Genomic DNA, 19,734 nt, shown 5'->3' with positions numbered 1-19,734 from the left:
CACATGGCCCGTATTAGACGCGGCCGATGCTTCACATGCTGCGTACCGCCGCTGCCGCTTCGTGAAGGCTAGTTTTGGCTTAGCATCTATCACATTCCACTTGACGCGCGGGCAATCCTTTCTTTGCCTTAACTACCTACCCCAGACCACCTTGTCGGGCTCAGACTCGCATTGAAAGCAGATGTGCGTCTACTTTTAGCGTCCCCATGCACTGTGGAGCCAAGAGCCGAGTCGTCCCCTGTCCTACTCCATCCGCATCCTATCTATGTAATATCTTCCTTACCGATATCTGCGTCATCTTTGCTATCCGTGAGGCGCCAACATTTGTTGTCTCTTGCGGTCACCCTGCTACCAACTCCCCACCACCACTCTAGAATTTGTTGTTGTTGCAACTTCCTGGCTGTAACTAACTCCCCGGCTATCTAGCAACCTAAGCAATCCACTCGGATTGTGACAGACGAGAGCGTGGGGGCAGCGCCACTCTCCACGTGGGTGTCTCGCGCCGTCTTCTCACCATCACCGCCGATTTCTCCCGCCAAACATCCTGCAGCTCACTTGTTACGTACGACTGAGCTCTGTCTACGCGTTAACCATCCTCTCGACCCTAGCTCCAGTCATATGCCGCATCGTCTTCGCCTACACTACGTGTTTCAGTATCACGAAGGGCACATCCAGACAGCCATACTATGTCGGAGCGCACCCGCCGGGCACGCCTCCAGCTTCCGGAAGAACGGCCGCTGCTGCAACGGAACCGTGCCAGTCACACCTCCGAGATTCAAGTTCCTTTCTATGGATGCATGGTCAATCCTCACAGTCACTTACCAGTATACACGAACATTCACCGTATTCGACGAGACATCATTTCCATTGTCGAAGACTACCTGAGTCTGGAACAACTTCGCGATGTGCGAATCAATATCGCCGTCGTCCGCCCGCTTGTCGACAAATTGTATGAGCTCGACGACATCTCCATAGGTACGTCCAAATTCCACCGTCTCTCTCACCGCTGTCTCGCAGAAACCAAGCTCGACGTTACAGCCGAGATCGATCCTGGTTGCTCGGAGTTGTTTTGTTGCAGATTACCTGACTCTCGCTAGTGTACTGCCTGCTCGTAAATCGCGCTCAGTTTCTATATGAGCAGTCTCACTTGAATAATCGGCAAAATGTCAATTACAGTCGCGCAGCTCTCTGCGAGCTGGTAGCAACGCGGATATTGAGACGCTTCAGCGAAGACAATGAAGGGCCTGATGGTTTGGTGCTGCTAGCACACATCTTGGTGGCCGGCTTTGAGCCCTTTCAGATGGCACCGGCCGGAATTCGTGAGGCTGCCTCAACCGAGTCCTATCGCAGCTACAACCGCATGCTTCCTTCGCTTGAAGTTGCTATCTTGACTGAGAGTAAATACTTCCTCAGTGCTACTCCTTGTCAGAAAGTGTACGTTCTCGCCATATGGGCCGGAGCCTTGAGCTTGTACTAACAACCGTTCAAAGCGTCGATGCCATCTACGAAGGCCGTATTGTCTACACCCCTTCGAGTTTTATGGACATTATTCCAGACCACTACAAGCTTAAGCCCATCTCGCTGTACAATCCACGCGAGGGGCCACTGCTTGACCAATATCGACTCCTTGTGCCTCGTACTAGGAACATTCTCGAGGTTTTCCAGTTCCTGATTCTGCTGGCTCTCTATCTCTTTGTCATGGCGGAGCGGAGACCAGAGACTTTCACCTTTTTGGAAGGGTGCTTCGCCGTCTATGCCTTTGGGTGGTCACTCGACCAGTTTGCTACGATTTTGGAACATGGCTGGTAAGGATGCTCAACCCACTGTGTAACCGCAGTGTCTCTAATCACCAGACAGGCACGTTTACACCCAAAACCTTTGGTCCTTCCTTGATGTCGGTTTCATTGGCATATACATTGTGTACGCGGTACTGCGCATCCATGGGGCTCGAGTTGGGGAACTTGTTCCAAAACAACAAGCACTTGATGTACTTGCCATGGGTGCCCCAGTGCTAGTCCCGCGGCTTGCTTTCAACTTACTATCGGACAACCTGGTGTTCCTCTCCTTGCGATCCATGATGTCAGACTTTGTCCTCCTCACATTCTTGTCAGCGTGGTGCTTCGGCGGATTTTTGCTTTCGCTCCTGTGGCTCGGCGAAGGCGCACATCCTCCTGTGTAAGCTATCCGTGAGAAACCCCCCTTCCACATGCAGCCTCTAATTGAAGTACAGCACTATCAGTAAGTGGATGCTCTGGATCTGGTTCGGCCTTGACGGGACGGGCATCAACGAATCCGTAAGAGCCCCTTTCTCTCTCCCTGTTGTTTCAGGTTGGGAACCAAGGTTAATATTTTTTTCACCAGGTGCAATTTCACCCCATTCTAGGTCCTGTCCTGATGGTCGCTTTCGCCTTTCTGGGAAACACTTTGTTCCTCACTATACTCGTCTCGATGCTTTCCAACACATTTAGCACGATCGTCAAGAACGCGACTGCAGAGATAATGTTCCGCAAGGCCGTCTTGACACTTGAAGGAGTCAAGGGTGACGCCATCTTTGCGTACCAGCCACCCTTCAACATCCTGGCCGTCTTTGTTCTTATTCCGCTCAAATTCATCCTCACTCCGCGATGGTTCCATAAGATACATGTAGCAAGCGTTCGGCTAGTCAACCTTCCGCTGCTGCTGATCATCGCGGTAGCGGAGCGCAGGATTCTTTGGCCAGCGCCGCAGCCAGAAAAGAAACAATCTAGCAGCCTGACGCTGTACCCGAGGGTCAAGCAGTGGTTCTGGGAGAAGTGGCGCATAACGGCCCACCGCGACATAAGAGCCGTGTTCGACCTGCCGCCGCCCGAGTCCGTCGAGGAAGAGATTGCGGTGGACGACGAGCTCACGCACCACCTCATCCGGCGACAATTCACGCGGTCCATTACGAATGACACCATGCGGAAGAAGTCGCCTCTTAGGAGAGATTCGATGTTCCCGGGCGTGTCGTCCAAGCTGCGCGGGTCCTTTACGGGAAGCGAGGATATGCAAGACGTCGGCAGCAGATTAGATTCTCTCGAGCAAACGTCCCTGAGAATCGAGGCCCTGCTGGCGCGTATGCTGGACGCCGAGGATTATTCTGATCGGGGCTTCGGCACTGGGGAGAGCAGCACCCTCCGGGATGGTGATGCGCCTCTGACCCAGTCACCGAGCTAGCTATGTAATTGCAGTGCACACATGGGCAGGCTCAGTGATGCGAAAGGGCTCTCGTGTATTATGCTATTGATAAAAGTAGAAGGCATGCCTAACAGTATGGAAACTAGTATCTCTAAAGGCAACGTGACTCATATACACACAGTGTGACGGGCACATCTGTCCCCCGTGTCTTTAACCTGGAGCTGGAAGTAAGGTAGCGTCTAGCCTGCACTTGCCACTCATCTTCTCAACACTTCACCTTTGACTCGTACCTCCTCTTCATTCCACAACAACCAATCGTAACGACATCACAGGAAAGGCTTCTCCGCCGTCATCGCTCTCTTGGCACCTCAAGAAGTTCAAGAACGGAAAAGAAAAATGTGCCAAGTCTTCATCTACAAGCACGTCAAGTGCAAGTGCATTTGGGGCGAGATCGCCATCCCCTGCGGCCCCGGCATGGGCTACACGACATGCGGACAATTCGGCAACGGCATCGCCAAGAAGCCTCTGCGGCTCCAGATGGCGGACAAGCGGCCGTGTCCGACACACGACCTGTACGGGCTGTATGACCGCAACCAGGCGCGGGTGATCAAGAAGATCTCGCACGGTATCAAGATCGGTACGGGGCCGAGTAAGCAGGACCCCGGGATCGAGGTCGCCTGTTGCGCTGTCATGTGAAGGACGGTGGTTTACGGATATCATTTGAGGCGAAAGTGCAATGCAAGAGACGAAAGGAGGTACGTGGGAGGGTCGAGGTGGTCTGGGGTGGATGGAGTTGCCAAGATGGGTAAGTGAAGCTGGTGACTGGGGGAGGCTGAGGCGCAGATGGGTTAGTGCTGGGGCTAACGTGTATTTACCCAGGGCCAAGGCGCGATGACGATTCTAGGTGATGGGAGTTGAATTGACCAGGAAATTTCTTCTGCGTGGTTCGATTTTAACAACTGAGGAGATGGGAGAGGGCAATGGCGGGGGGAAAGCGAGCACAGGAAGAAAAGGCGACAGAGGTTATGAATGCCGGGCCGTTGGGGTTTTCGGGGATCGGGGTAGCTCGACCGAATGAGAGAGACGCACTGGAAGTAGTAGCAGTTGCAGCCACGAGGATGCTGCGGAATGATCAGTGATGACTGGGAGCTTTCTTTTCCGAGTCGATAACTCGAGTCATGGAATTAACGTTTTGACCGCATAGAGAAGAGTAAAATTGAAGGCCCGAGCTGGTGAATAACCCCCCTAAGAATTTATCAGTTCTTGAGAGAGCGAGGAAGAAGAAGCCAGGGCAACCCGAGCCGGTGAAGTCATGTCATTGCCCGCAACATCCCTCCCTACCCGAAGCAGTGCCGGCCGGACCTGGAGCTGTTTTATTTCCCCTCTTTTTGGGCTTCCTTTCAAAAAAGAGAAGAAAGATTACCTACTGTCTCCCCACCCTCCTTTCCCCGATTCACCCCACGCTTTCCTCATCCTGTCCCTCTCCCCATGCGGGGAAGTAGGAACATCAGACGTTTCCTCACTCACTTGCTATTTTATGACCTTATTTAACCATTCGTTTTGAGAGCATACCTTTGTTTTCGTCCTCCTGATGCGTCAACGTGCCAGCCAAGTTAGGTACGTTGTGTTGACCAGGGATTGCTCCCCACGACTCGTTTCTTTCCATTCCATCTCAACACCGGAACAAGTTCCCTTTTCTAAGCCCAACTTCCAACCGCGACTTCACTTCTGTCCCCCCCGGTCAAGGTTCTCTCCGCTAGTGCCAATTTCTCCGCATGTCGCTGTTTAGACTCAAGATGAAAGGGGTCACATTGTCCAAGGGTCCCATTGAAGTTGTTCGGGAACAGGTTGGATTGGTAGGTAGCCCGACGTCGATGGTCTCCCCCAGAGCTTCCCCACACCCAAGCCATGGATGAATATGTCGGCTTTCCTTTTAGCCTGAATACAGTATCCGTACTTCGTAGTTGACCCCATCTGCTCATCACCGCTGTCGGCCGGTTACATTGGAACCCGGGAACCCTTGGAGACTTCGGAGTTGACAAGGCCTGGGCTGTGGGAAAAACAATGTTTTCCTGTTCCTGGTCCTGCGAGTCCCGCAGATCTGGGAATCCCACCCCCCAAGTGATGCTCGCGCGTGGATGAACGAACCAGCGCTTCTTCTTATAAGCTCGCACGCCCCCGATCCCACCATGTAAACAGGTCTTTTGGAGCAAGTGCTTCTTTCCAACTGGTTCTTCTCGCCAGCAGCACCTCTTTCCACCGACCGCACGTCATGTGGAAGCTTCTTTTCCTTGCTTCTCTCGGCCTCGTTGCCGCAGAGGACGGCCTCGACGGCTGGTTGCGTTACGCTCGCCTGCCAGACTGCAAGTCTTCCGGCGTTGCTGACTCCCTCCCCTCTACCGTCATCGGCCTCAATGCGACAGAAAACGGCCCAATTGCTTCTGCTCTGTCCGAACTGACCAAGGGCTACTCGGGCATCCTCGGTAAAGACGTCTCTGTCGGCCAGGACGCCTGTGCTGCTGCTTCCGTTGTCATTTCTACTGTCGAAGACTATGTTGCTGCTTGTGGAGGCGACGGTGTTGAAGCGGACCTCATTGAGGATGGCTTCTGGCTTAGTGTCAAGGGTGACGGCGTCAAGATTCTGGGACAGAACGAGAGGGGCGCTCTATACGGTACTTTTGAATACTTGAGTTTGTTGGCCCAGGGCAACTTCACTGAAGTAACATATGCGACAAACCCCTCGGCTCCTGTCAGATGGGCAAACCAATGGGACAACATGGATGGCACAGGAACTCATGGCAGCATTGAGCGCGGTGTAAGCAATCTTCTCTCTCATCGTCAACCCATCATTGAATACGAACATGTCTGACTTGTGCAGTACGGAGGTGTTTCCATCTTCTTCGAGAACCTCAAAGTCGTCACCGACATGACCCGCGTCTCCCAGTACGGCCGCTTGCTGGCCTCCGCCAGAGTCAACGGCATCATCGTCAATAACGTCAACGCCAACGCCATCCTCCTCTCCCCCGAGAACATGGACGGGTTGAAGAGGATCGCAGACGCCTTCAGGCCATGGGGTGTTCAGGTGGGCATCTCCCTCAACTTCGCCTCACCCCAGACATACGGTAACCTTTCCACCTTTGACCCCCTCGACGAGAGCGTCATTGCCTGGTGGGGAAATATCACCGACGAGCTCTACGCGCGCATTCCCGACATGGCTGGATACCTGGTCAAGGCCAACTCAGAGGGTCAGCCCGGCCCCCTGACCTACAACAGGACGCTGGCAGATGGCGCCAACCTCTTCGCCAAGGAGCTCAAGAACCACGGCTCCAAGAAGGGCATCGTCATGTTCAGAGCCTTTGTATACGACCATCTCACGCTGAACCAGTCCGACTGGCGTGCTGATCGCGCCAACGCCCAGGTCGAGTTCTTCAAGCATCTCGACGGCCAGTTTGACGATAACGTCATTGTCCAGATCAAGTACGGCGCCATTGATTTCCAGGTCCGGGAGCCCGTGTCACCTCTGTTCGCCAACCTGAAGAACACGAGCATGGCCATCGAGCTGCAGATCTCTCAGGAGTACCTCGGCCAGCAGGACCACTTGGTCTACCTCCCTCCTCTCTGGAAGACGATCCTCGATTTTGATTTGCGCATTGACGGTCAGCCTTCGGTCGTCAGTGACATTCTGTCTGGCAAGCGCCTCAACAGGCCTCTCGGTGGCTACGCTGGTGTCATCAACGTTGGCGCGAACTCGACCTGGCTTGGAAGCCATCTGGCCATGTCCAACCTCTATGCCTACGGCAGACTTGCGTGGAATCCTTCTGACGACGTTGTCTCCATTCTCCAGGACTGGACCCGCCTGACGTTCGGCGTCGACCGCAAGGTCGTCGACACTATTACCAAGATGTCCATGGAAAGCTGGCCCGCCTACGAGAGCTACAGCGGCAACCTGGGTATCCAGACTTTGACCGATATCCTCTATGCCCATTACGGTCCTAGGTAAGCAAGAATACGTTCAGATATTCCCAATCCAAGACTAACTTCAAGTTCAGCCCGCGCAGCCAAGACGGTAACAGCTGGGGCCAGTGGACCAGAGCAGACGGAGACAGCATCGGCATGGACCGCACGGTGAAGAACGGCACCCGAAACGCTGGGCAATATCCTCCCGAGGTGGCGGCCATGTACGAGGAGATCGAGACGACCCCCGACGACCTGCTCCTCTGGTTCCACCACGTGCCCTACACGCACAAGCTCAAGAGCGGCAAGACGGTCATCCAGCACATTTACGACGCGCACTACGACGGCTCAGCCACGGCGCAGACGTTTGTGCCGCAGTGGGAGTCCCTTAAGGGCCTCGTCGACGAGGAGCGTTACGAGCACGTGCTCTTCAAACTCAAGTACCAGGCTGGTCACTCGCTCGTCTGGCGCGACTCCATCAACAACTTTTACTGGAACAAGTCGAGCATCCCCGACGAGGCGGGACGCGTGGGCAACTACAAGTACCGCATTGAGGCCGAGCACATGACGCTCGACGGGTACAAGGTCGTCGACGTCGACCCCTTTGAGGCGGCATCCGGATACAAGGCCATCGTGACGAGCTCCAACACGACGGCCGGAACGGCATCGGCCACGGTCGAGTTCGAGACTGGAACCTACACCCTCGCCGTCAACTACTTTGACGTCATTCGGGGAAAGTGCTCGTACGTCGCGTACATCAACGACGTTGTCGTTGGCCAGTGGAGGGGCAACAGCGAGGAGAAGCTGGGCCACTGGCCGTCTGAATTCTTGGACGGGCACTCTGCTATCCGCGTCAACTTCCCTGGTGTTAAGGTGACCAAGGGCGATACGCTGAAGATTGTCGGCACGCCTGACGGGCCTGAGGTGGCTCCTTTGGACTATGTCAGCTTCTTACCTGATGGTATCATTGACTAGACTTGTTGTTGGATTTTTAAGCAAGCATACATCATTCTGTAATAAATGTTCAAGATTTATGAATTCTTCACGGTTCTATATATATGTGATTTCAATTTGTGTACATTTTGACAACCCTTCTTGTTGACCGCAAACGCATCGTAACGCAGATGGATGAATCGTGATTTTGTTCCGTGGTTGGTGTGAGTGATACGAACCCCACAAATTTCATCCGACTCTGAACTATCTCAGAATTTGACTCTCTTCACCCTAAATTTTCATCGAGCCATCGTCTCCCGAGCTTCAGGTCAACGGGCCCGCTTACGAAGCCTAGTGACTAGAGCACATACGAACGGACTCACTACAAAGACTTTGGATCTGAAACCATCTGAAAGAATCACAAAAGTCAGGAAATATCCCGTGAGAAATAACCCCCATCTCAACCTCGTTCTCAGTGAGACTTACACACATCCCTCACAGGCCTCATTCAACATGCTTCCCACACCTGATACCTCCCACGTCCCATTCGAGCGTGTCTACGAGCCGGCAGAGGACTCGTACCTCCTCCTAGACACACTCTCAGCCTCGTCAGAGACTTCTTTTCTAATATCCCGCTTCGGCAGCGAAACAACAACGACATCAGACTCAAAGTCAAGACCAGCAGCCCCACTGGTAGTCGAAATCGGCACCGGCTCCGGCGTAGTAATAGCCTTCCTCGCCGCCCACGCCGCAACCCTCTTCGGCACACCCTCGGTCCTAACCGCCGGCATCGACCTAAACGGCCACGCCTGCCACGCAACAACCTCCACCGTCCGCCGCGCCGTCGCCGACAACCCCGCCACGGCCAGCCCGCTCTGGCTCGGCGCCGCCATGGGCGACCTCACGAACCCCCTCCGGCCCGCCAGCGTCGACGTCCTCGTCTTCAATCCGCCCTACGTCCCGTCCCCGGAGCTCCCCGCGCAGTCCTCGGCCACGCTCGTCGCCGACGCCGCCAAGAAGACGACGTTTGACGAGGACTCGTACCTGCTCTCGCTGTCGTACGCGGGCGGGCGGGACGGGATGGAGACGACGGACCGGTTGATTGAGGCGTTGCCTGGGGTCTTGAGCGCGCGGGGGTGCGCTTACATTCTGCTGTGCGCGCAGAACAAGCCGGACGAGGTCAAGGGCCGGATTGAAGCGTTTGGGGCCGGGTGGAGGGCCGTCACTGTCGGGGAGAGCGGGAAGAAGGCTGGGTGGGAGAAGTTGCAGATCATCAGGGTGTGGAGGGAGACGGAGGGAGGCCCTCGATAGAGAAACGTGAATGAGTTATGGCTTTCTCTATCATCTCTGAGATCTCGTTGACCTACGCACATCTCTAAATTTGCTGGCGAGCGAGCCACATGGGCACAGCGAGTTGCGAGGATTGTAGTTCCTTTTACTGGAATTGTAATTTTTTTTATTTCCCAACCACCCCCAACGCCTGAATAGCATCCGGTTGGTCTTAATGTGTAGGAGTGAGTACCCCGTCTTTTATCAAAGTCAGGGCCCCAGGTTGTAAAATAAAAAAGTTCAACGACGGTTCGTCGTCTCTGAAGGGGGGTTTTTGGCATAGATAATATCCCCCTTTCAAGAGTTCTTTCATGATTCACAAACGACCATTCCGTCTTTCTTCCTCGGGCAAACAGAAAAACTCTCTCGGCGCCCGTCAGAATCCCGAATGTTTGATCCAGAAACAAAGACAACATTGGGTTGGCGTCGGTCTTTGTCGAACGAATTTGCGCAGTCACCATTTTCCCCCAGTTAAATCCCAACTCAACCACGTCCGCGACCGCGTCCCCGACCACGGCCTCTTCCTCTGGGACCGCCTCTTCCTCCGCGGACAGGGCCGCCGCGCTCCGCCTCCTTGCGCGCCTTGTTCTTGGGCTTCGGTTGGTCGTCGATGAGCAGTGTGTCGAGCGGCAGCGAGTCGGGCAGGATAAAGTATCGAATCGTCGAGCCGCGGATGTTCATAGTATCGAGCGAGACGGCGTCCTGGCCCCGGGGGGTCATCTTGACTGTGCGCAGCGCCGTGTTCATCTGCGGCGAGACCGAGGTGATGGTGCCGTGGACGATGGTGCCTGTGATTTCGCAATACGCGTTAGTATATCGTCCTGCAAATGGTCTGCGCATCTTTATAGAGGTGCGGAAAGCAGGACAAGGTGGCTACTGACCATTCTTGAGTTCGATCGTCACCGTCTCATTAGCACACTTCATCAAAAATCTGATTGTTGCAAGTTCTGGTCAGCTTTGCTTTTGGCCTCGGTTTACGGCGAGCGGCCTTCTGCATCTCTGCGAAGGCTCAGCACACAGAATGACGGCAAAGAGAGGGAGAGAACAGTCAATTGCGCGTACCTGACGAGTTTCATTTTGGCGGTGGCGTTCGTGCGTTGAGCGTGTCGTTCGTAAAGTGGAAAGGCGGCTGGATGCGAGACCTCGCGACTGAGGATGGCAGTCCTGGGTGACGGAAGGCTGAAGCTTCGGAAAAGGTGCTATCCCGTTTCTGGGAAGTGGGGCGACTAAGGTGAGTCTTTGGTCACAACAGCTCGGTCCACGTGACCCTCCTCGCCTCTTCTCATGTTAACTTTATGCCGTAAAGGCGAAAGCAAATTACACATTGAAGAGCAGCTATCTCTAAAATCTCTAATCATTGGAATCAGGAACATATTCCCGCAACTAATTTTTGCCACATCGTAACGTGGAGACGGCATTAGCTAAGGCTCAGCACGAATCTCTCCACCATGGGACCCCATCTTGGAAGCTCCCACTCATGCCTGGATGCTTGAACATGGGCGCTTGCAATCTGGATGTGTAGGCTATCTATTGTTCTCGCCTCAATTTCGGTTGATTCTTCTCCAACAACCCGAATATGAAGATGATTTTCAAGGTACGGTATAACTTCATCGGGTTCGAGCCCAGTGATGGTTCGCACCGAAACCATATGCATCAAGGCCGATGTCAGAGGAACCGTCCCGGACACATGATTGCCTGAACGCATATTTTTCATCGCAAAAATGCTCATTGATCCGACGAGATTCTGTGCAGTTGTCCAAGTAGTGGGTTCTTCGAGGACTTCACCTAGGAAGAAATGGATCGCAAACGAGCCATTCAACGCTCCATTCTGAACGTGGATATTGGCAATCCATTCAGTGTATATGTCATCCTCAGTCACTACGTTGGTCTGAAAGTCCGGATCTTGTGAGAAGTCCAGCACATGATTTGAACTAGTTCCTTTTCGAACTTGGGATAGCGGTCCCCATTCTCTTTTGGACGCGGCTCTTCGTTGCTTCCAAGCTAGACCCGAGGGACTGGACGAGCCGTAGAGTCTATTGATGGTTGCTATTAGGCGAGCCTGTTCTTCGGACTTGTGGATTCCCAAACTTGGGTTTGTTTCCGCGTACGAATATCCGAAGGCTGTGGTGTCTCTGGCCATCGCCGAGTTCCAAAAGGTGCCATTAGCGTCCGCGTAGAATGGCTTGAGTTCCGTAAGCCAGTTTTGAACGGTCCCCGACGGCATGGTGAAAGAAGGCTCCATTGCGACTTGGGAAGTGACCCAGGCGGTAGGGTACAGAACTTGCCACATGGCGACAATTCGTTCCACCATAGTATGGTGCAAGAAGAACACTGGGTCGAATGCCGAATACTGAATGTAATACAGATGGCCGCGGTCGCCCACTAATACATGCATGGCATCGTGTAAAGCCTCCACCGAGTCGTATTGTGTCTGATTCGACGCCGCCCCCCAATATTTGTTACTGAAGGGTTCAAAATCCTTGTAATTGGAAAGGAGAGTATAGAGTCGTTGCTGAAGCGCAGGTCTGGCATGCTCGATCGCGTGCGCTATGCTCTGGTTGTCCGTTGTCTCGAAGGGAGCTCTCATTGTCTCTGTCCAATAGGGAAACTTGTACTATCAGAATTCTACTCTTTGATCAAGTTGGTGCCACTACTTACATCACCTTGGGAAAAGACTTGCGGGTCCAGCGGCCGGAACTTGTAGCTGTACAACGGGTTGGCAATGGTCTGCCATCCGTTGGGACCATAGACTTGGATTGCAGGCTCCTCGAATTCAGATAAGTAGACGCTTTCTCCAAGCGGCGGTGTAGTGGCCCAGTCCCAGTATGGAATTCGGAAGTCTATCGCAGCGGCTTGATAGTAAGCTCGTTCCGTTGCGTCCGGGAACCATGAGGCAATCAGCTGCACGAGTTGGAAAAGAATTTGCTATTATGGTGTTAGCGGTCATGTATCTGTCGTCACAGCTTCATGGGGTCTAACCTCGTATAAAGCAAGATATACGCGGTGCCACGATGGGAAAAGAATGGACATGTGGGTGCAGTAGCCCCTTTCTTCGCCTCCCGGTTCGCCGGGTACGCCGTTCCAGGGAACAAATGGAACACCGTGAACACCTGCTGCATATCAGAAAGCCGGTCAACACGATAATGGCCAGTCAGTCTCACCTGCGATCTGATACCACGACAGCTGTTCGCTTTGATTTGTGAACTGGAGCATGCTTGACGCGAGGAGAAAGAGATTCCACTTGAAGGGGTTGTCCTTCATCTCTCTGATATCGGGACGGTTGGGAATAGTTCCGTTTATAGAAGGAAGCTTGGTGACAATAATTGGATCCTGCGTCTGACGCTTGACCAACTTGGCCACGTCGAAGCCATAGTCGTAGGCCGACGGAGAGGGTATGGCCACTGCGGTAGTAGCGAGGAGGATGAGAGACAGAAGCATGGCGCAGCGGGTCGCCTTTACTGCGCGTCCTTGTTAGCAGTCGACTGGGTTGAAGTCAAGAGTTACGAGAAGGTTGACGAGGACAATGGATATTGGTATTCGCGTAGGGTGATACTGAGACGTGGTAGATGTCAGGGGGTCGTAGAATGAGCTGTCCAGGTCGATCAAAATTTTGGCGCAGCCAGATTGCCTTGAAGAAGGAAACCAGGTACGACGATGACAGCAAGATGGTCGTGTTCAAAATTCCGGGGTTGTTGGGACGTTGATGATTGCCGGACTCGACGTCCAAATCGTGACGGAAACAGCGTGGCCGAAAGAAATGTTGAAAAGGGCGCATTGAACGATATTAACCACGCCAATGTACTGCACTTTGGGCACATCAGTTGCGGAAGGCAAATAGGATGTGGGTGGAACGCCGCATAGCCGTGATGGCACGGTGCTTGCGTAGGTAAATTCCTTGTTTTTGGATGGTAATCTCCAGATTCAGAGTAAAGAAGGAAGGTATCGAGACAAGGTAAATCTTCACGGTGTTATACTTTTCTTCAGAGGAAACAGCGAGGTCATGAGCCACTGGTTAGGGGAGGGGGGCTAAAGGGGAAGGCATAGGTTCTTGCCCCCAGTATCCTGTGGGCACGAAACGCGCTGTGCCTTCCTATCCACCTACACCAACGTAACATGCCTTACCTTCTCTCGCCGTTCCACGGCAAAAATATCGTACCTCGGGTACATAACTTCAGAGTCAAGTACATAGTGAGCGAAATCTGACGATGATGGCTAAGAACATGGGCGCCGTGGCACATCAAGCCAGGTGGAATGATTGGTCAAAGCAAGAAGATACTGATGATACGAGGGCAAGCTTCAGCATAGGTAGCTGCCTTCAGGTGAGCGAAGTCAGACGGGTATGAAGATCTCACTGACTCAATCTCAAACATATTGGTTGCCTATGGCGGCTTGTGGCATTTCTATATCAAGTTACCCTGGAAGTGAGCTAAAGTAGTTTCCCGTCCGACCTCGGTTTAAGATGACCAAGAAATGGAAGCATTCACAGCTACGATGAGCCACGATTATCTACGTTGGAATACCACGAGGCCTCTCAAGTACGTTTCGACTTTGGCAAGCCGAATCGGTGCCATAGTTGACCGAGAACGCAGAGAATTCCCTCAGATCTGTGCCGCCAATCGACGGTCAAACACAGCACAAGGCGGATGCCGACATGGTCTGTACGATGTATACCCAAATGACTGTTTGTTGGTTCGGTAACCTACATGAGACAAACGGTCCAGCATCCGATTGTGACTGCTCTACACATGTTGATGTTACGTGGTTCACGCTCGCACCATCTTTGTCGTTTGTCAAACCCCTTCGGACTTCAGCTTGGAGTCTCGAAGGCGAAGCTGATATTCGGTTTAGGGGCTGATTCCGAACGCAGGAGCAGGATCGACGAAGACAGCCACTGTTCAGCACGAGAGAGTTCTATCAGCATCTTGAACCTTTGTCCATTAGTGAGTCATGATTTATGTACAAGGTGGAATACATCTTTTGTCTACCAAACGCCGACGGTCTAAGCCTCTCTAAGGTAATGATTTCATGGGCTTCAAGGGGCCCTTGCGAGGCGCGTCCTTGGAGTCGATGCGATACTTCAGCTTGACACCCATAGCCGCCAACTCCACATCCAAGAACTTGAGCGCACCCGGAACAACGACAACAGTCGTGTTCTCGCCTCCGACCCACTGGTTGCCCTGCCCGTCCTCCCAGATCTCCCCCTCCACCTTGGCGGCGCTCTCCGCATCGCCGGCGTCGAGGCGGGTCGCGCAGTTTCTGCAACGCACTGTCGTGACCTGCTTCTTCTTACCCACAAATGGCGACACGGTTGGTTGAACTGAAAGGAACGAACCACAGCTTCGGCAGATCCAGGATCGTGTGTAGTCGGAACAGTTGAGCAGACGATCCTGCAGCAGGAAGGCCGTGCCGTGAGCGAGCAGCGCGTCACGCTCCATCTCTCCCACACGAATACCACCACCACGCTTTCTACCCTTGATGGGCTGGCCGGTTGTCGGCACGACTGGTCCCGTCGTTCGCACTTGGTACTTGTCGTTGACCATGTGACGCAGGCGCTGGTAGTAGACGACACCAACGTAGATATCGGCGGCCAGTTCCTCTCCAGTGATACCAGAGTACATGGGCTCGTTGCCATGGTAATTGTACCCAGCCTTCATCAGCTGATGACCAAAGTAGTCACCGGCGGTGTTCTCTTCGTTGAACTTGAAGGGTGTGCAGTCTTGTGCCAATCCGTGGAGAGCGCCGGCCTTTCCAGCCAGTGACTCGACGAACATACCGATTGTCATACGAGAGGGGAAAGCGTGAGGATTGATGATGATATCGGGCTGGATACCAGACTCAGAGAAAGGCATGTCGACAGCAGGCCATTTCTGGGAAGCGACACCCTTCTGTCCGTGACGAGAAGAGAACTTGTCACCGATGACCGGTGACCGGGGAACTCTGAGCTTGATGGAGATCGTCTGGGCAGGCTCGTTACCCGACTCGCTACCGAGCACACGTACTTCCTCGACAAAGGCGGTCTCAGACTCTTTGTACTTTTCATAGTGTGTCTGTCCGTCCAGGTTGATCAGCTTGCCGCTGTAGTCTGCTGACACCGTGTGCCATGCGCAGAGTACATCTCCCTCCTGGACCATCCGTCCAACGTAGGGCAATCCGTCCTCGTCAAGCAAGCCACGGTAAAATCCCTTGACAAAACCACCAGGGGCGAAACCGAAGAGCTTAGTGACGTTTTTGGTGGCCCGCGTTCTCGATTCTTCCTTCAGCGTGACCTTCTTCGTCTTGTAGATAGTACCGTGTCCGAATCCTCTTTCGTGTGCCGATTTGTTCAGAATCATAGCGTCGTCCATGTCGTAGCCAGTGTACGAGATAACCGCCACAACGGCGTTGAAGCCATTAGGGAAGTTGTCGAATCCATAGGCGTTGTGCAAAGGCGACCGCACAACTGGCGTTTGGCCGCTCTGAATTCTGTACATCTTGTTGTCTGTTCGGTGCCGAAGAGCCGTTGCCGGTGTTCCCATGGTTTGTTTACCCATCTGACATTGGTACATGTTTCTGGGGGACTGGTTAAAGTCTGAGAAGGGCGTCATGTTGGCAAGAATGGAGAGCATGTTGGTCGGGGATTCCTCCACATGCGTCGACTCGCCTGACACGATTTCGTTCTCAACAACGGCGATGGACATGTAGGGTTGCTCGTAAGGTCCGACGAAGTCCACCTTATCAAGAGGAAGATATTTCACAGGTCTGACCATACGCGCAGGCGCTGAAGACAAGTAAATACCAGGGTAGGAGCCGCCGTTTGAAGGAGGGACGTATCCAATTTCCAGATGAAGAGGGACACCATGAGTGCCCTCGACCTTCCAGAAACGGAGAGTGTCTGCAATTCTAAGAGATTCGCGAGGTGTGCAGAAGCCGATGAGTTTGCCGTCAAGCATAATGACAACACTTTCATCTGTAGCCGCAGAAGACGTCTCCACGGCTCCCAACTCCGCGACGAGGCCGGGAATCTTGGAGGCGTCGATGGATTCGGTCATGATCTTACACTTGTGAGCCAGATGGTTAAGCAAACCGCAAGGCGAACCATCAGGAGTGTGTACAGGGCACAGGAAACCCCAAGACTCGGGCAACAGCTTTCGGACCGTTGTCGTCTTCAACTCGGCGAAGAAGGCACCTCTGTGAATCATTCGGAAGTGACTAATGAAACGGAGGAAGTTGAGCTTTTCCGCAACAACGGTGAAACCGGCTGTTTGTTGCAAGTCAAGACCGGAGGGACTGGTCAGGTTACCTGTGGAAAGGAAGTATTCCAGGCCGTTTCCAAGATTCTCGTTGGCGTGTCTGAAGATATTGGCAGGAAATTCCTTGGCGAAGTCCTGTGATGTGAAGGGGATGGCCGGGTGTTTTCTGGTCCATTCACGGAGAGACAATCGGACAGCAGTCGACAGAAACTCCTCAAGGCGCTCCTTGATGATCATGCCGTAGAGGAAACCGCCAAGAAGAACCTCTTGGTTTTGGACGGCATCAGGGTTGTCGACAGCGCAGTCGCCTGCCACGAGAGCATACAGCTTTCTGATCATGAATAGAAGCATCTTGAACTTGTCGTTATCCTCCTTCTCGGTGACATTGATGTTACCAAGGTGAACAAGGACAACCTTGCGCAGGAACTCTGTGCCGACGTCGTAGTTAGACATGGTGTCTGGTACACCCATCACCACGCGGAATTTCTCTCCAAGGTAGGCTCTCGTCTCGGTCTTGCTGTAGAGACCGTACGACTTGTAGGTTCGGAGGAGCAGCTCGACGCGATCCGTCAAGAAACTGTTCTTGGCCGACTTGGTGTTGGAGAGACCAATTAGTCCTTCGAAGATGTCGCGGTCGTTTGTGTCGACAAGAGCCTTCAGAACCATCATGACTGGGACGAGGTACTCGTTCTTCTTCCAGGAGAAGCGGAACGTCATGTTGCCGTCGCTAAGGTAGTGCAAAACGTTGGTTTGGGATGTCTCATCGGGTCTGACCGATCGGACGATGATACCGTACGGGGTGTAGCCTTGGCCTCGGTTTTGGAAACTCGGTCGGTTGATCGCCATGGGGAAATTCCTTCGATTAACTTGCAGCAGTCGGATAATCTTCTCGATACCGTTGACAACAAAGTAACCGCCCAGTTCTTCGGATTCCTCCTTTCTTTGCACCAATTGGGCTGGGGAGTTGCCCTCCAAGTGACATCTGTTGGACTGCCAATCCCTCATTAGCACCCCGCCGTCAGTCTTGAGATAGGTGTATGCAAGCGCTTACCTTGACCATGATTGGCACCTGTCCAAGCTCGCGCACGAATTCTTTCGGATCACCACCATTGATCCTGTACTCAAAGGTGGCAGATAGCCTACCTCGGTACGTTGCATGGCGCTCTCTGCATTCGGAGGGTAGAATTTCGCGATTCCTGGCGAACTTGTTGGAGGGGGGTAGCTGAGCCTTTTGCAGGGCTACACTCTTGATCCGTATGGACAGACGGTTCTTGCCCTCGAGGCCAGCCCTGTCATCGCCATCAAGATATGTCTTTGTGCCAATATCCTCGAGGCCTCGGGCGAGCAGACTCTTGTCGTCACTTGTGAACAGGGCATTGAACGAGTCAATGTGAGGGCTCACGGCCTCTTGCAGGGCAGGATATGCTGTGTGATCCTTCGGGGGGTTGCGGAAGAGGTTCTCGCGACGAACAGTATTGTACTGGTGATCCCACTCGGTGCTGGTCGCTGAAGGCGCCATGTTCGCTCTCTCGTTCGCTTGCCTGCGACTGGGATTGTTAGCTCAAGGTAAGTCGTGATTTCATCCCTCTCTCCACAGTGAATAAGTGCTGACTTACGGGGGACTATGTTATGTGGGTGCAACAACGTCAGAAACTGGTCTCCCTGGGCAAGACAAACGTGACAGAGACGAGGAGGGCGAAAACGTATAAACTTCTTCCTACTGCGCCGGGTTTCTGGATCGCAGAGGCCAAGATGCGACAGTCGGGCGCTCGGTGAAAACAAAAAAATAATTATGGAGATTGGAGCGGAAAAAATTGCATCGTCCAATCATAGCGCGGTCTCGTCGAAAGTGCAAGCCGTTATCCAACACGGTGCGAAAACGGTGATTTATCTGAGGTGCGGGGCCTCTTACGGTGTACTAAGGTTGAGATGGGATGGAAGGCGTCCGTAGACGGAACCCCACTGTTGTGGGATTATGCACCCGGGACTGAGATGCTCTCGGAGTTCCCGTTATGAGCGGTACCGATATCTACGGAGACCGACCCACTCCCGTCCGTCCACCAGCTTTCACCTCGGACAAAGCCTTCCATTGCTCGACTTTGTATCTCGTTGGGGTCACAGAAATCTGATTAGCCGTAGAGACGGGATATTGCGCGTCCTGCCGCTTTCTTGATTGTGTCCCCCAAGGTTCGTTACCTCTAATCTATCACGAAATTTCGGTCATGTTTGACTGGCCCCGGTTGGTTACTCAACGTGATGTGAACCCGACAGCTGGGAATGGACGGCGGAAGTAGATGCGTCAATGGTTGGTGGCTGTCATCGCTTGGGTTCGCTGACGGAACTCTGCGCAATTCGTCTGATGATCGAGATGGTATATTGGGTTGGAGGCAGAGCCAGGGCCTCGATGAACTTGGCTAAGTTGGCTGGCTATGCTAGGTCGAATCAGCACAGTGAATCCCGACATGGGATCTACTCAGCCAGGGAAGCCTTTCAGCGAGACAAGATTTCCAACCCAAATTGGGATCCGTCAGGCAGGGTAAGCAACCTTCACTTGGTGACCTAAGGTGTAACAGTTATCCGCACTAATACCTAAGAGGGTAGGGTAGTAGGGAGGTGAAGACTGAAGTGAGGTGAGGTAAGGTCAAGCCAGGTCAGGCCTTTGGGCGGAAAGTGGTCATGCCGTACCCCCGGACAGCGTTGGTTCTCACCAATGCTCGCGGTGAATGGGTACCCTCCCCGTTGAATCTAGATTTCGGGAGTCTCCTAGAAATGCAACTAGCAAAGGAAGACTCCTGATTAGTAGAAATTACAGCGAGCAGCTGGCGACTTGCAGCCCAATCTGCACTAACCAGGGCCCGACTCACCAAGGCTAGCAGCTAAGGCGTTTCCATGAGCCATCGAATTCTGTGTGAGATACCTACCCCCGCCGAGGTACTCGCGATGCTTCTCACTCTCACTTTCACTCTCTGCAGTCCGTGGCTCCGCGACTCCGCACCCGTCATGAGATGACGGCAGGGTAATGCCCGGGGGATGCATAACATATGCTGCCGCCCTTGCCTCTTGGCCTTTGCCTGTCCCACCCGCCAAGCCCCTGTCTCCTCCAGCTTTGGGTCGAGGTTCCATACCTAAGATA

General features: G+C 53.4%; 8 protein-coding genes across 8 annotated transcripts; 4 read left to right on the top strand and 4 right to left on the bottom strand.

Moving 5' to 3' along the window:
* Nucleotides 1-686: 686 nt before the first annotated feature.
* BDP55DRAFT_564777 (nonselective cation channel) lies at nucleotides 687-3,195 on the top strand (the record flags this gene model as incomplete). Its single annotated transcript, XM_060570360.1, has 6 exons — nucleotides 687-975; nucleotides 1,098-1,434; nucleotides 1,491-1,805; nucleotides 1,858-2,175; nucleotides 2,231-2,294; nucleotides 2,362-3,195. 6 exons carry the CDS (start codon nucleotides 687-689, stop codon nucleotides 3,193-3,195), a joined length of 2,157 nt encoding a protein of 718 aa, XP_060423381.1.
* A 357-nt stretch (nucleotides 3,196-3,552) lies between these two features.
* BDP55DRAFT_564902 (uncharacterized protein) lies at nucleotides 3,553-3,852 on the top strand (the record flags this gene model as incomplete). Its single annotated transcript, XM_060570374.1, has 1 exon — nucleotides 3,553-3,852. One exon carries the CDS (start codon nucleotides 3,553-3,555, stop codon nucleotides 3,850-3,852), a length of 300 nt encoding a protein of 99 aa, XP_060423380.1.
* A 1,576-nt stretch (nucleotides 3,853-5,428) lies between these two features.
* BDP55DRAFT_564759 (alpha-glucuronidase A) lies at nucleotides 5,429-8,085 on the top strand (the record flags this gene model as incomplete). Its single annotated transcript, XM_060570359.1, has 3 exons — nucleotides 5,429-5,971; nucleotides 6,035-7,152; nucleotides 7,206-8,085. The coding sequence occupies 3 exons, from the start codon at nucleotides 5,429-5,431 to the stop codon at nucleotides 8,083-8,085; spliced, it is 2,541 nt and encodes an 846-aa protein (XP_060423379.1).
* A 471-nt stretch (nucleotides 8,086-8,556) lies between these two features.
* BDP55DRAFT_564854 (methyltransferase domain-containing protein) lies at nucleotides 8,557-9,354 on the top strand (the record flags this gene model as incomplete). Its single annotated transcript, XM_060570371.1, has 1 exon — nucleotides 8,557-9,354. One exon carries the CDS (start codon nucleotides 8,557-8,559, stop codon nucleotides 9,352-9,354), a length of 798 nt encoding a protein of 265 aa, XP_060423378.1.
* Nucleotides 9,355-9,604: 250 nt separating this feature from the next.
* Nucleotides 9,605-10,588, bottom strand: BDP55DRAFT_391833 (uncharacterized protein). Its single transcript, XM_060567222.1, has 3 exons — nucleotides 10,435-10,588; nucleotides 10,254-10,303; nucleotides 9,605-10,160 (listed from the first exon to the last, which is right to left on the bottom strand). The coding sequence occupies exons 1-3, from the start codon at nucleotides 10,446-10,448 to the stop codon at nucleotides 9,856-9,858; spliced, it is 369 nt and encodes a 122-aa protein (XP_060423377.1). The 5' UTR covers nucleotides 10,449-10,588; the 3' UTR covers nucleotides 9,605-9,855.
* A 201-nt stretch (nucleotides 10,589-10,789) lies between these two features.
* Nucleotides 10,790-12,810, bottom strand: BDP55DRAFT_637712 (common central domain of tyrosinase-domain-containing protein; the record flags this gene model as incomplete). Its single annotated transcript, XM_060573015.1, has 4 exons — nucleotides 10,790-11,986; nucleotides 12,031-12,297; nucleotides 12,352-12,482; nucleotides 12,534-12,810. 4 exons carry the CDS (start codon nucleotides 12,808-12,810, stop codon nucleotides 10,790-10,792), a joined length of 1,872 nt encoding a protein of 623 aa, XP_060423376.1.
* Nucleotides 12,811-12,969: 159 nt separating this feature from the next.
* BDP55DRAFT_682160 (uncharacterized protein) lies at nucleotides 12,970-13,383 on the bottom strand. The gene has a single exon (XM_060576255.1). The coding sequence runs from the start codon at nucleotides 13,188-13,190 to the stop codon at nucleotides 12,975-12,977; it is 216 nt and encodes a 71-aa protein (XP_060423375.1). The 5' UTR covers nucleotides 13,191-13,383; the 3' UTR covers nucleotides 12,970-12,974.
* Nucleotides 13,384-14,381: 998 nt separating this feature from the next.
* On the bottom strand, nucleotides 14,382-18,120 carry BDP55DRAFT_733997 (DNA-directed RNA polymerase I subunit RPA2; the record flags this gene model as incomplete). Its single annotated transcript, XM_060580160.1, has 2 exons — nucleotides 14,382-17,591; nucleotides 17,653-18,120. 2 exons carry the CDS (start codon nucleotides 18,118-18,120, stop codon nucleotides 14,382-14,384), a joined length of 3,678 nt encoding a protein of 1,225 aa, XP_060423374.1.
* Between the last annotated feature and the right edge of the window lie 1,614 nt (nucleotides 18,121-19,734).

The sequence above is a fragment of the Colletotrichum godetiae genome (assembly GCF_030913485.1).
Source record: "Colletotrichum godetiae strain CBS 193.32 chromosome Unknown BDP55scaffold_71, whole genome shotgun sequence".
Classification (NCBI taxonomy): Eukaryota; Fungi; Ascomycota; class Sordariomycetes; order Glomerellales; family Glomerellaceae; genus Colletotrichum; species Colletotrichum godetiae.
This window is presented reverse-complemented; position numbering and strand designations above follow the sequence as displayed.

Coding starts and splice junctions, on each gene's coding strand:
- BDP55DRAFT_391833 (XM_060567222.1), bottom strand. Junction 10,161..10,253: donor GACGATCGAACTCAAGAATG/GTCAGTAGCCAC, acceptor GCGAAATCACAG/GCACCATCGTCCACGGCACC.
- BDP55DRAFT_682160 (XM_060576255.1), bottom strand. CDS start 13,190: ATGTGCCCAAAGTGCAGTACATTGGCGTGGTTAATATCGTTCAATGCG.